General features: G+C 35.9%; 1 protein-coding gene across 1 annotated transcript in view; it reads left to right on the top strand.

The window, feature by feature from the left end:
- Nucleotides 1–14607, top strand: part of PGM1 (phosphoglucomutase 1) — a 36133-nt gene that overhangs the window by 7521 nt on the left and 14005 nt on the right. The window contains exons 2-3 of the mRNA XM_007421258.3: nt 10016–10178; nt 12411–12557. Of these exons, the coding sequence (XP_007421320.2) occupies nt 10016–10178; nt 12411–12557 (310 nt within the window). The remainder of the gene's footprint in view (nt 1–10015; nt 10179–12410; nt 12558–14607) is intronic.

Raw genomic sequence — 14607 nt, 5'->3', positions numbered from 1 at the left:
GAGCCTATTGTAGCAAAATTTGAATTATATACACAACAATTCGAGTTAAATACACAATGGTTCAAGTGCATTACCCAATACTATTTACACAGTATTATACAATAATACTTTCTGGCTTACATACAAATTCAACTTAAAGACAGACCTTGGGTATAGAACTCATTCTTAAACTGTGGACTGCCTGTAGAGAGTAACTTTAACCTCTGAATTGGGCTGCAGTGTATTCTGATTGCAGGAACTATTATATTGTATGCAATGTGAGATAATTAAAGAAATAATTAGTAATTAATAGTTACTTCCATTTTGATCATTCTACTAACACATGTTACTTTACACATTGTGCTAAGTCATGGTTTATTTAACCATATTTTGTGGAGTAAGTCCCATTTATCTGGCATCACACATATTAAGCCATAAACTGTGGTTTTTCAAACCATAATGGCTAGTTAAGTTGCTAAACTGAATTAGTTACAAATCTTATCATGACTGAGTATGATGTGGGAACCTAGCTAATGCGTTACACCAGAGATAGGTGGTTTACTATATGAAGTACTGTAAACGATTGTTGGGCATATACAATTTAAGATGCAAGCTTAAGTATTCTTTACTTAGAATGGGACTAGTACAAATGTATAGGATTACTCATGGAATTCATTAATATTTTGCTAAACCAAATTTGTTATTTATGGCAGTACCACAGATCAGTAGTAGGCTAAATGCTTGGTAAATAAAATATTATATAATTCTGTAGGCCCAATAATTCATTTCTGTAGTTTGGTTCGTATACTGGAACTTTGGCTCAGAGCATTGTGTAGTGTAAATGGAGACACTGTGGTTGGTAAACATGTTTTATGATTTGGTGTGGTTATGATTTGATGTGGGGTGATCTTACTAGTTATGGTTTGTTTCAAACCATGCTTTAGTACAATATACAAATGATATCAATAATTATTGTTAGGACAACCTAAAACAATAGGAACGGGAAACAAGATGTTAATGAAGCAATCCTATTCTGTTCTTTTCAAGTTGAAATAGAAGGGATGCTAAGCAGGCAGTGTGATCCTAGGCATCACTATACAGAAGTAAATCTGATTAGGTTCAGTGGACCCAACTCTTAGTAATAAGGTCTAATTTTAATTAGTGAAAACAAACAAGGTTTCAACTGTGGTTTCTGCTCCTGATTTTTTTTACTGAATTTTAAACATGTCTCAGTTCCTTGGAAACCCAAACCCAACTTATCAGGCTATCAGGTTTCACTTAGTTGTACAAGATCAAGGAAGTATAGAAAATACAGATTTATGTAAGGTGTCTTACTGAAGATAAATATGGAATCTATGAAATCATAAGAAGAATTTCCAACCCCCCTTTATAATGAATTATTTCAGGTGGCATCTCAGTTATTTGAAGTGCTTCTACCCAGGTTTCTTGCCACTGGACTAAGTTGCCATTTATGAGATAAGCTGCCAATGGACTTACCTTCTGTCTTTTGATTGTTCTCTAGTATCCCACACAATCTCACATAGGTCATTTTTAAAATACAAGTTTCTTTCCTACTGTTCTTATAAGGAACTCAGGGTAGCAAATACACATTTCTTTTGTTCACAAGAATTTGGTGAAATTGGAAAAGGATATAGTTTCCCAAGGTTGTGAAGTGAGTTACAGGGGTGTATAAGAATTTGAATGCAAGACTCAAATACCCCATGTTGCCTTCAAATCGCTACTGAAAAAACTCTTATCACTGCAGTGAAGAAATATAATTTAAATCCCACTCAGGGATCTTAAATGTATAAATATTGTCTGCAAAGCTGTCTGCTGTTTGACTAATGTAATGTAAACTAATAGTTACTATTGACTATGACAATAGGGTTTTAGTTAACTTTCAGTAATTAAATTGCTGTAAATTATTCACCAGCTTAGTCTTTACCGGTCAAAACTCTGAATTGTATGGTTGCACTGTATACCACAAGAGGGCAGCTTCTACCTGTGAATTTAAACTACATGTATCCTAGCATTTTCAATAAAGGCAGCATTTTTAAAAAAGAATATTGTTTCTCCTTTATGCCCTCAATTAGTCATTTTCCATACTATGTATAGACCACCCTTTTTTTTTGAGAGAGAGAAAGAGTTTGCAAAGTGCATAATGTTCAGGATGTTGTGCTTTGAATACCCTTAGTAATCAGATTGTATGTACCAAGAAGAGGAAAGGTGATATAATCCACATATTAAAAAATATAAATCTGCAACAGTAACAAAAGAAAACAGGGTTTGTTTTGCATCATCTTTGCATCTACTTTGGATATATTCTGAAGATAATCTTGCGCTGTAGTATTTCATTCATCTGGGTTTAGCAGAAAAGAGACAAGAGGCTAACTTATAAGGTATATTAGTTTACAAGTTTTCGTAAGTTTGATCTCTTTCTCTGCAAAGGATCAAAGAATCGGTACTTTAACAATCCTGTATGTTACACACTAGTTTTATGCTTGGACAGCCATGATGGTAAGAAGGTTTTCCAAATGATCACATTTGGAACGGGACAGGGTGTGCAAAATTGAGGCAGCAATCAGTATTTAGTGGGCGTGGGGCAGGGGAGAAAATACTCCAAAAAATACCAATCGGGAGATAATAATTCAATTGATTTAGATTAACTAAAATGTCATTATATTTATCATGATGACACCCTGTGTATTTCCCCCTTCTCTTAACATTAAACATTTTAATTCAGCAGCATTATTTAAAACAGATTTGGGAGATAGATTTGAATCTCTGGAGAGACCCAAGCTGTCTAGGAAAGTAAATAGCAGGAACATAGATTTGTTGTGAAAAATGCTCAGATTGTTTTCAAGTCTTTCCAAAGAATAAAAGAAATCTGTGTGTTCAAGTTGAGAAATCTGCAATACAGTTTATTTTGTAAACATGTACATTTCATTATATTAAAATGCTATGAAAGGCATTTTTGCTTAAAATGAACTTGAAACAAACTGGTTGAAATCTGAATATCGAGCTGTGCTTTATATGTGAGAATGGTTGAAAATTAAGAAAAAAATTGACATTGCTAGATAATTCTTTTGATTGTCGTATTGTCTAATTAATATTATAGCTAACATTATAGCCTTTTGGCCCTGAAGAACCTTCTGGTTATTAAAATAACAGAGGGATACAGAAACTGTAAGTAACTGAGAAGTCCTGACTTCCATTTTAAGAGTGACCTTTAAAGTCTCCATGAAATAACTTTAGCACTTGACTGGCATGCTTCTGTCAAGACTTACCTTTGTGGCAATCACGTCTGGATGAGGACTGTGTGAAAATGGGAACCACAACTGGAAACCAGGCAGTCATTTATAAACCTGCTTGCCTGGCTAAAGCAATTTAGCTTCACCTTAGTTTGGACTTCTTGGCTGGAGCAGTTCATCAGTGCTTCTGACTGAGGGGCAGAACTCTAAAACTCTTCTATACCCATCTCGGCTAAAAAAGAAGAATACCAGGCAGAATTTACCGCAGTTGAATCCTGTTGGTGAGGATACAGGAGATCCAGAATCCTGTTACCGCAGCAAACAAAAGGCTTTCAAAGTCTTCCAGAACATCCATTTTCCTGAGGGATCTCTGTGTGAAATTGTATGTATTTTCTCTGACAGTGATCTTTCAGAGCAAGTGCAAGAAAAGCTCTTCAGTTACAGAAACCACATTTGGCTGAAGGTTCAAGGAGCTATTTTAGGATATAGAACTACTTCACTGAGCCTCTATCTGCTATTGCTGGTATCAAAGTTGATCTTAAATGTTCATCGTTAATATAATTCTTTATTTTTAATGTATTTATATCAAAAAGGATCATGGAAGACAACCCACTACCAGTACTGACTTTGCCAACAGCACCTTATAATGACCAGAAGCCAGGAACTAGTGGTTTACGGAAGAAGACTTATATTTTTCAGACCAAGCTAAACTACCTGCACAATTTTATTCAGAGTATATTTTTTTCCATAGACCTAAGAGATCGACAAGGATCTACCGTGGTGGTTGGAGGAGATGGGAGATATTTTAATAAGGTTGCAATAAAACTGATAGCTCAGATGGCTGCTGCCAACGGGGTTGGTATATCATAAATATTATATCACTAATGCTTAATATATGATTGGCTCATTCAGGAGCATGTCTCTAATTTTTGTAAATGTGCCAATATATATTTTTACCAGCATGACTATGAGGAGCTGAAGGAAAGAAATGCCTAAATTAGTGCTGAAAACAATTATCCTATATTATTACATAGTCTGGTTTGAAAAGTAGATAGAGATTATTGCAGATAAAAAAAAAATTTTTGGTTACTTGTTACTTTGTTACCCATAGCAAGTGACTGATTACTGTATGAATTTAATAATATATCCAAAATTTGTGCTTAAGTATATGTCTGTGTATGCTTTTTTTTCCTGTCATAGTTAGAATAGCCAAAGTTCTCTCACTGTGCATCTGAGCAACACAGTAGATGACTTGACAAAGCATATGTTTAGTTTCTCAATGAACATAAATAGTTTTGTCATGAGAAATATTGGTATGCTTGAAAACTATGATCTTGAATACATTAGCGTAATCGGGATTCTCTCTTTATCTGGTAAACTTCAGTTGTGGCAAAATTCCGTTAGAATTCTGCCATTTAATGTAAGATAATACCTTTATCTTTGGTTTCTTTGAGAAGTTTTAAAGAATAGTGTTAAAAAGTGTATTTGAGCCCCTTGCATGCCAATTTTTGTGCCAGATGTGAATATTATTAATTTGGAAGGGAAATCAATCATACTTTTGAAATGAAATTCTCTTATGTAAAGGTTTCCTTGGTTCTACTGGTGCTTAAATTAGTTCAATAGCAAATTTGGGTGGAAGCCATCTATAGTTCAGAATGGCTTGTAGAAGACAGTGGCCAAGTCCAAACATATACAACAATTTAGCTGTAATTAAACCATTGCAAGCTCTGAAAGCTCTTATGGTCTCAAGCTGAACTTGAAGTTTTCTGAAGTTCATTTTCAAGATGCCAAACTATAGTTTAATGTGATATCTAAAAGGTGGTGATTTCTTTTGAATGGGGAAATAAAAAAAAAAATCAAAAGGATACACCTTCCTTCACAATCTAATGCCCTCCATGTAGACTAGTCAATAACAGGTCTCCCTGAACCTCAGATAAAGGTTCTTATTTTGTGTAATCCCCTTTCTTACCCTCCTGAATCTCTCGTACTTGATAGTACTTTAAACCAGACTGCCCCAAAACTCAGCATAAGGTGTGGAGCCTTTCTTTTCTCTCCCAACACAAGGAAGAGAGAGGAAAAAGGACTTGGAGATGAAAGACATCAAAGTAGCCACAGCTGGATAGCTTTTAAGCCAGTTCAAACATGTGGATCCCAAGTATGCTATCAATTTAGGAATATAAGAGCTCTATTGGGTTAGACAAACTGCTTATCTGATTCAGAATCCCATTTTCCAAAGTAGCTAATTGGAACTTTAGGAAGCAGATACAGTACAGTATTTAGAATGGCCATATAGGCTATCAAGCCAATGCAAAAATCATTGAAAGAATACAGTAACAGTCAGGCTTAATGCTAAAGAATTAATGGACGCACATGCTGTGTATTTCAGATATTTTATGACAATATAAGGCTGCTCAATAGGGAAGCCTTTCAGTCTTGCACATTATTCTGTAAATGATAGATTGGGTGTGGAAGCTCTGCTTTAGGAGTGACCCGCATCTAGCCAGTTGCTCTGCATCATTTCATTCTTCCTTCTACATAGAGCCCATGTGGAGTTGGCAGTATAAAAATACTGTAAATAAATATAAAATAGATTGGCATGATATTTGGGGGTGGAGAGTTATTTCAAAATCTTGAAGCCTTACTGTCTCATATCTGGAGCCCAAGTCACCATACATAGCATTCCCTCCTATTTTTCCCCATGACAAGAACCATCTAAAGTAGAATGTGCTGAGAGAGAGAGAGAGATTGGTCCAAAGACACCCAGTGAGCATCCATGGTTGAGGATGGACTAAAAATTGTGTCTCTCTTCTCCTAGTTCAACACCTTAACCACAGTGGCTGTCTTGTGCTAGGCATGGCTTAGGAGCAAATTTTGCATTGGGTTGCATTTCATTCCCTGTCCTTTTTCTTGAAAAAAAACATGCGTTATATACAGAAGTTGCTAGGTTCAGTCCTAATATCTCCATATGGAGAACTGCTGGTAATCTGTATCTTTTCTGACCAATAGTCTGACTCACTGGCTGGGTTTATACAATGTACTAAGCTATAGTTAGCTCAAGCATAATTTGTTGAATAAGCTGCCTTGAGCTGGTCTGATACAGCAGCCCATGCTAGAGGTTATAAACTAGAATGGCTGTATTACATATTACACTAAATCTTAAGAGGATGCCCACGTTATGGCTTTGATGCGTGAACCTGGGCAACATAAGCTAATTTCCTAGGTTCATGCCCAAAGGAGCAGTCAGCTTCAAAGTGCTTCTCTCCTCTGAAATGGCTGAATTAAAACTAATTCACAAGTTTGTCTTAGCAAATCCTGATAATGCTTAGCTTGCTACAGGAAGTTTTCCCCATTTTAGATGTTCACATTACTGAACAGGGCTTGGGAAGAGTGGAGAGTGGGCTCAGTCATAGCCATCCTATGTATACCCGATCTCCATTTGAATGGATTTCATATTCATTTTTGATCTAGATAGTATTGTGACTCACTTCTGCCACTGCTGTTATTTTATGAGTTTTAATTTATTTGGGTACCATTCCACTTGGGACATTTCGTGCATTGATCACATTGATCAATCCAGTGAGGTAGATCTTGACCTATGAATGTTCAAGGCATTATACATTTCTTAATCTAGCTGGTGCAGACATTATGAAGGGTTTTTGTTTTGTCTTATTTTTGCTTCACCAAAATTGAGCCTTTTTTTTTTTAAGGTTTTCTTACCCAAGTGGCATCTCGACTAGTAATCCATGGTCAGATTTAATTAAAATATATTGATATTGTGCCCATCTTGACACACATTGATATTGTGCCTATCCTGGCACATAGCTGCTATCCAAATGCCTCTTCTGTTGGAAAGCTCTTAAAGTTAAATTGGTTTGTTGTTTAATTTGCAATTCCTTTTTATTAAAAAGAAAAGCTGCCTTGAGTACTTATTCGAGTAGAAAGGCAAGGTATTAATAAAATAAATTAATCCTTGGCAATCTTGCTTGGTAGCATTTGGGATAATTAGCATTTAAAAACATGATAATTTGCAGTGCAATAGTAAGCCTGTTTTCCAAAATCAAATCTCTTGTACAATACCTGAAAATATATATTTAAGTTCTTATCGTCAATAGTTGGGTGAAATACAGGGTATACCTCTAAGGATAGTTACACGTGTAAACTTTTTATTTTGAACAAATCCTATCAATATATGAGAGATGCAGCAAGTAGAATGTATAATTTAGGAATGATGAGTCCTACTTTCCAAATAAGATCATATCTTATTATCTCTTATATTAGTTTTTTCTTGCTGATTCATTAATTTATATACTAGATTTTGTTATTGTTGTTGTTGTAACATATGGATTTACATTGCCAGAAGTGATGAATCAGTTAAGTAATTACGTTCTATGTTTTACACAGTGATTTAATTTAATTAAAAGAAAACTTAATATGCCAGAACTCCCTTAGTTTGCATGCCTACATAGGGAAATCTATAATTAGAGTTACAATTATAGCATGGTCCGGGGCTGCTGAAGCCATATTTAGAATGCTGATCTACAGTTCTGGTTCCCTTCCTATCTAATAGATCTTCTGAAGAAGAAGAAAGTACTTAAGGCAGCTAGCTCAGTTGGGAAATCTGATCTTTACTATTTACGGTCCCAAGAAACAGTGTTCCTGAGGAAAAGAAAATGAGATATGTACCATGACAAATAATTTGCGAAGAACTCAGAAAGTACCACGTAATTCTAGATGGGAAAAAAATCCATCTCAATTAATTAGTAGATCTATTTTGAACTGAGATCTGAAATATTCTTTTCCTTTATAGAAGATACAGCAAATAAGCATTTCAGCCTTGCTTGAACATTATTTCTTGTCCTACAGAAACTTCTCAAACGGTCCTCAAAGAATGCTATCATCTGGGTAGTATGGATTTTTTATTTGCAGTTCAAATAAAAAATTCTTGAGAATCACAAAGCAACTGCTTTGTAAATATTTTACATTTACAGTTGTATGCGTATTTTCAGTGGACAGCTGGAGGAAATAGGGATTGAAATGTGCATGTCTGAAGTCTAAATTATAAGTGACACCAATTTCCGCCCTCACCACCCAACCAGATCCTAAATGAGAAAGTCTTCTTAACTTATATAGAGTCATAGCAGACTATCAATATACACTATCTCTTACAGAAGCCTCCTGAATATGGCAAGTTGAGTTGAAGTTCACATACCTCACACCCCACAGGGCCAGGAGAGAGGCATGATGCTCTTTTTTACCCTAATAGGAAAGCACCAGAATAACTTTGTGTATGTATGGGTCGGTAGGAGATGGAACTTGCTCCTACTTTGCCTTGCATGCAGGTAGAAAATTACCTAAATGTTAAGTCTCACTGGAGATGAAAAATGCCCCCAAGTGTAAATTTTAAATGGTTTTGATTAATTTCACTGCAGTGATTAAACTATCTGTTCCATTTGGGAAGAATATCTGATCATCTGGGATGGGTGGATTGATTCTTAGACCTGAGTGCCATCTTTGGCAAGTGAGTAGATTTTATAATGGGGTTAAAGGCATAGCAGCAGCAGACACATTCCAAATTGGGGGCCATCTCAAGGGCCTTTTCCTATCATGGAACCTACTGGTTAGCATGAAATACAGCTCCCATAATTTTGAGATCCCATACCCACATATCTGGGAGTAATGGGTTGTTTACAGACACATATAAGCTTTGAAAGCATATTAGCATCTTAGTTTATTTTATAAATGAAGTATTGCTAATTACAAAAGTAAAGACTAACGTGTTTAGCTTTTGGGAAGAGATTGGAATCTAACTGCTGTGAATCTACTACTGTATATTGCAGTGATGGCAAACCTATGACATGCATGTCAAAGGTGACACACCACAATGTTTTGGGTGACACACCAGTGTTCACCAACACCTGACAACAACTATTCTTCCTATCTGAATTACCAAAGAAACTGGGTTTGTTTTACTCATATTTCATTTTTGTAATTATTTGATGTTTCTTTATATAATACATAGCACCAAACATGATTGGACTGTATTTTTAAAAATAAATGAATATGTAAAGAATTGTTTCTCTTTTGTTTGTGGGAGGGAGTGACACGCCAGCAAAGTCAAGTTAGGCATTTTCCAAATTTTTGACACGCCGAGCCCAAAAGGTTCGCCATCGCTGGTATCATGCAACCTCATTTCTCAGGTACAGTATGGCTTAGGAGTATCATTACGTACATCTGGCATGAAGCAACAGTGAGGACAAAAAGAAATACAAAAAGCAATACAATAGCTTAAAGCACCTGTAAATGAAACATTTATTGAAAATCTTAATTTTATCAGAGGATATCTTGATCATCAAAATGTATTTGAATAACATTCTCTTGGTTTAGATTCGTTTTCTAGAACATGAAGGTGCTGTTAAGTCCAGAGATTTTTTGAGCATGTAAGTTGCATAATTTTTATAAATTGATTAAAAAAATAAGCTAAAGAATAATGCAAACTTGGTAACTAATGAGAGATTAGGGCCTATAGTAACTAATACAGCTATTTAAGATAAAACAAATTCATTGTGCATAATTTGGTAAATGGAACAAATGGTTAAGATAAGCAAACATGTAAATGCTTTTGTCTGCCCAATTTTTTAATAGGATGGTCAGATGTGAAAGAAAAACTGACTGTTGTAAAAGCTGAAGAAAACATTGGTAAATATTGTAACCTTTTTTTAAAAAAATTGCAACCTGTATCCTAACACACTCTTGTGGGTTTTGCTTTTCTTCCATTCTTGTTTTAGATTGGCCGGTTAGTAATTGGACAGAATGGAATTCTTTCTACCCCTGCAGTGTCCTGTATTATTAGGAAAATAAAAGCCATCGGTGGTATAATTTTGACAGCAAGTCATAACCCTGGTGGACCGAATGGAGATTTTGGCATTAAATTCAATATTTCAAATGGAGGTAAGTAAGACTATTCTAATTCCATTCTTCCACAGTGAACTTCTCTCCTGCTATTGTTGAGTGCATAAACATTACCCATCTGTGTTATGTTGGTGACCATAGTATGTTTATGAATCAGTGGTATGATTTGGGTCTGCTGAAGGAACCCAGTTTGGCTTCGGGAGGAAAAGCATTTAACTGAAGGCAAGGGGCAAGGAAAAGGGAATACTTCAAGAGAGATGAGGAAGCAAAGACCTAAACGTGCAAGACAATGCCTAGGCTCTATTCTTTCTGAAATGTATTATTGTCACTTTTTGCTAGAAATTATCTGTAATCACTCATTTACAATATCATATCTTAATAAAAGGCATTAGAAGCAGTGTTTATATGTATAATTATACTCTTCCTCTTCCTTCCACAACAAAAGTTATCTCCTGTCTAGGCCTGCATAGAAATAGGAAGGCCTTGGGGGAAAACTGAAAAATTGCAGGAGAAAAATTTTCCATTTTCCCCCTTTCATTTCTCCTTAGAACTTTATTGTTTTTTTCTGTCCCCCTCCATGCCTCCTCAGTGTTTCTAGACCTTTGCAACTCTTAGTCCACGTACAGGTAGTCCTTGAGTTATGACCACTCATTCAGCAACCTTTCCAAGTTACGATGGCACTGAACGAGAGGGACTTACAACTGGTCCTCAAATTTGGCCATTGTAGTGCCCCCACAATCATGTGATCATGATTCAGACGCTTGGCAACTGACTCACATTTATGACAGTTGCAGCATCTCGCAGTCACATGATTGCCATTCGCAACCTTCCCTGCCAGTTTCTGACAAACAAAATCAATGAGGAAGCTGGCAGGAAGTCACAAGTCGCTCCTGCAAGTCACTTCTGCTCCTGCCACTTTTTCTCCTGAGGAGCCCCCAGGCAGCAGGGGGATCTCATACCCCTTAGAGCCTGCCAGCCCGCCTGCACTGACACCCACCCATACTGGCCTGTAGCACCTACCTACCCACTCACCCACCTGCCTGACCATAACATCCGCACTCAAACTCGCACCCATCCATAGCACCCACCCATGTGCCTGCCTGCACTTGCACCTGCCCACACTCCATAGTGCTCACCTACCCACCTGTAGCTCTTGCCACCAGCCTGCTTGTGAGCTACCTAAGAAGGAAAGGCTTGTTGTAACCACAACTTGTGACTTCCTCCTGCTTCCCCATTCACTTTGCTTGTTGGAAGTTGGCAGGAAGTTGCAAGTCGCAGTCATATGAGGTCCTTGCTTAACAACCTGCAGTCCTCGCTTAACGACAGCAACAAGGACTGCTGGGATTGCTGTCACTAAGCAGGATGGTGACATTGTGCTTTACAACCGGATCACTTAGCAACGGAAATTCTGGTGCCAATTACCAGCATGACCCAAGGACTACCTGTACATAAACTTCAGTAATGCTATAATAGTGTCTGTTTCTAAGATAATATCATAGTCACTGCTTGCTTACGAAGGTAGTTGTTATTGCCTTGGAAGGAAACCATCTAGATTATATCTTTTTAAAGGGACTAGCCAGATGCAAAACATGATAGGGCTGTTATAATGGTATAGAAGAAAAAAATTCAACAGAATATGGACAAGCCAAGTCTGTTGCCATTTATACCTTGAAACACTCATATTGATTCATTCTGTAACCTACAGTAGAAGATGTTGCTTGCATGAAATCCCCCCTGACAGAAGTTGATTAACACATATATTTAAAACTTTCTGTGTCTACATAAGTTGTTGTTGTTATTACACCCTTTCCTTGTTTAGCAACCGAGTTCTGTTCAAACGAGCAGGTCATTAAGCAAAATGGTCACTAAGTGAACACATGATAGAGAGAGGGAGACACTGTGAAGGTAACTGGTTGCTGTTCTCACATACACCTATGCTAGTGTTACTCTCACTCCAACATGCGTTGTTGTCAGGCTCACAACATTTGGTTGTAAATGCTCACATTGGTTGGAAAATGAATTTTTTGCTACCATTTATTACTGTCGTATTTGTGAGTGGTCGCTAACCAAAGTAGTCGCTAAACAAGGAGTGAGTGCATTACTACTACTACTTTGGATCATGAGATTAAAACTTTTTTTTTACTACAGTTGTTTTTGGAATGTGATAAATAGTCTCTGTTAAATTTACATTCAACTCTATTAAAATATCCTTCATTTAACATCTTTTCTAGAAGCCTATTTGCCTCTCATTAAAAAAAATTTTCTCACTAGGTCCTGCTCCTGAAGGTATTACTGATAAAATTTTCCAAATTAGCAAGACTATTGAAGAGTATGCTATATGTCCAGATCTAAACGTAGACCTCAGTACTATTGGAAAGCAGCAGTTTGACTTGGAGAACAAGTTTAAACCATTTACAGGCAAGTAAAATCTGTCTCTTCACTCCTTCAAAGGGTTCCCACTTGCACTGATAACAATTTTTAAATTGTTGCAATGTCTCAGTCAAGAACAAGGCACCTGTATTTTTAATATATGTGGAGAAGAACGTTCAGCATGTATATTGCTATCACCCTGAATTTCTGTATTTTTGAATCTTCCCTTGAATTAGATGATAACTAGGATGTCACATACAAAGGAGACCTTTACATTTACTATTTAGTAAGAAGGAGCATACCTTCAAGTTATAATTACTTTTTTTTTTCTTCTGCAAAACTATTATATAAGCCCCATTCTCATATAAAAGAGCTAAGGACTCCTGTACATTTAATAGTTCTGTAAAAGGTAGAATTCCATCAAAGGTAGATTTTGACCTGATTATTCATTCTTCCTGAGACCCTTCTACTGAATCCTTAAGTTACCATCCATTTCAAAATTAGTAGGGATTAAGTCCAAGCTCCTGTCTTAGCAGCTTCTTCCCCCACCACCCACATGTATACTCTCAAATGTTTATGGGACCCTCCACACAACAAGTTTTGAAACTATGGAGGAAATCTGCAAGAGAGAGGGAAAATTTTCAATTCTACTGACAGAAGCTACCAGCAATAACTGTATTTATATCCAATGTGTTTATTTCCAAACAGTGAATATTGTTTGTTGATTTCAAAATCCATTTAGAAACAGCAGAATGGCTTAGGTGGACTTATGTCCAAGCCTATATAACTTCAATAGTGCCCCAATAAATTGAAGTTCCTAAGATAATGCTACATTTGCTGCTTCAGTCTCATAAATATATTTGTTTTACTGTCTTTCCTCATATAAATAAATTTAGGGTTTGGGCTAGATTTTTACATCAGTTCCCTTTAATACAGTAATTGCATGGAAGAATTATTACTAATAGCAATGTTTGTTGAATGGTGTATTTTAGTTGATTTAAAATTAAGGGAAATCTTCAAGATTATATAAAAATCTTACATCAAGCAAGAAAGTTTCTTTTGAATGATTCAAATTCTGGGAGGATGATTGGGGATTCAGACTTAATCTTCTTGAAACCATAGAATTCCTTTTAAATCTGTTTGAGCAAGTTATCAAGTATTCTCTATCCTTCTCTACAAATCATATAGTATTTATATGATAAACTTTCTAGATTGTAATGGAGAAGTTATAAGTTCATTAGTATACATTACTATCTTTGGTGAGAATGTTCAGTTAGTAATTTCCTTTGGTCAAAAGTTTAAGAAGAAATTTCTTGTATACTTGCCAATTTGTCCATGCAAAGCAGGAACAAATTCGGATGGAGCTCCAGTTTTGCATACACAAGTCTCATGGCCTGTGCACTCAAATTGCTGCATGGATTGCTGCAAAATGTGTTCCTGGTAGCAAAGTTATAATATTTTTACAGTTGTTGTTATAAAGAACAATTATCAATCCAAAATAAGTGTGGAATGAGAAATGAGAGTGAGTCTCAAAAACCCAGATTTTAGGAATTAAGCAAATCTAAGCAGGCTCTTCCTTCTCATTAACATTTTAATTGTTTTATTACTTATTTCCAGTGAATGGGTTTTATTTTATAAAGTTGCAAAATTCCATCATTGCTTTATGTAACATATAAACATACCACTCTTAATTAGGTAGTGTTAAGTTCTTCAAACTCCAATAAAATTATACATCTGAAGAGGTCGCACAAATTCCTTCATCATTTATCATTCCTTATTTTGAGAACCATTGATCTAGACAAATGTATGTCTAGAGCGAAATACTGACTATGGAATTAATGTATAAATATATATATTTTCCTTAAGATTATATATTATGCTCTCTCATGTACACATAGACCCCACATTTTGTTTATTTTTTGTTCTTTCTAGTTTTTGTCTTGATGCTATGCTTGTTTCAATAAGAAAGCAATTTTTAAAAAGTTTGGCGAAATAGAAAAGATGAAGCATTCATTCATAAGTTGCTTATCTTGTAGATACTTGAAGAGGTTTGTAGTTATACCCAGATTTTGTGCAGTGGTCAGAAGTGAGGCAACTC

Source organism: Python bivittatus, unplaced genomic scaffold (genome assembly GCF_059951505.1).
Source record: "Python bivittatus isolate LINGU-HERP-01145 unplaced genomic scaffold, Pbiv_v1 ctg000700_np1212, whole genome shotgun sequence".
NCBI classification, from domain to species: domain Eukaryota; kingdom Metazoa; phylum Chordata; class Lepidosauria; order Squamata; family Pythonidae; genus Python; species Python bivittatus.
The sequence above is the reverse complement of the archived record's forward strand: the minus strand, read 5'-3'. Positions and strand labels throughout refer to the sequence as shown.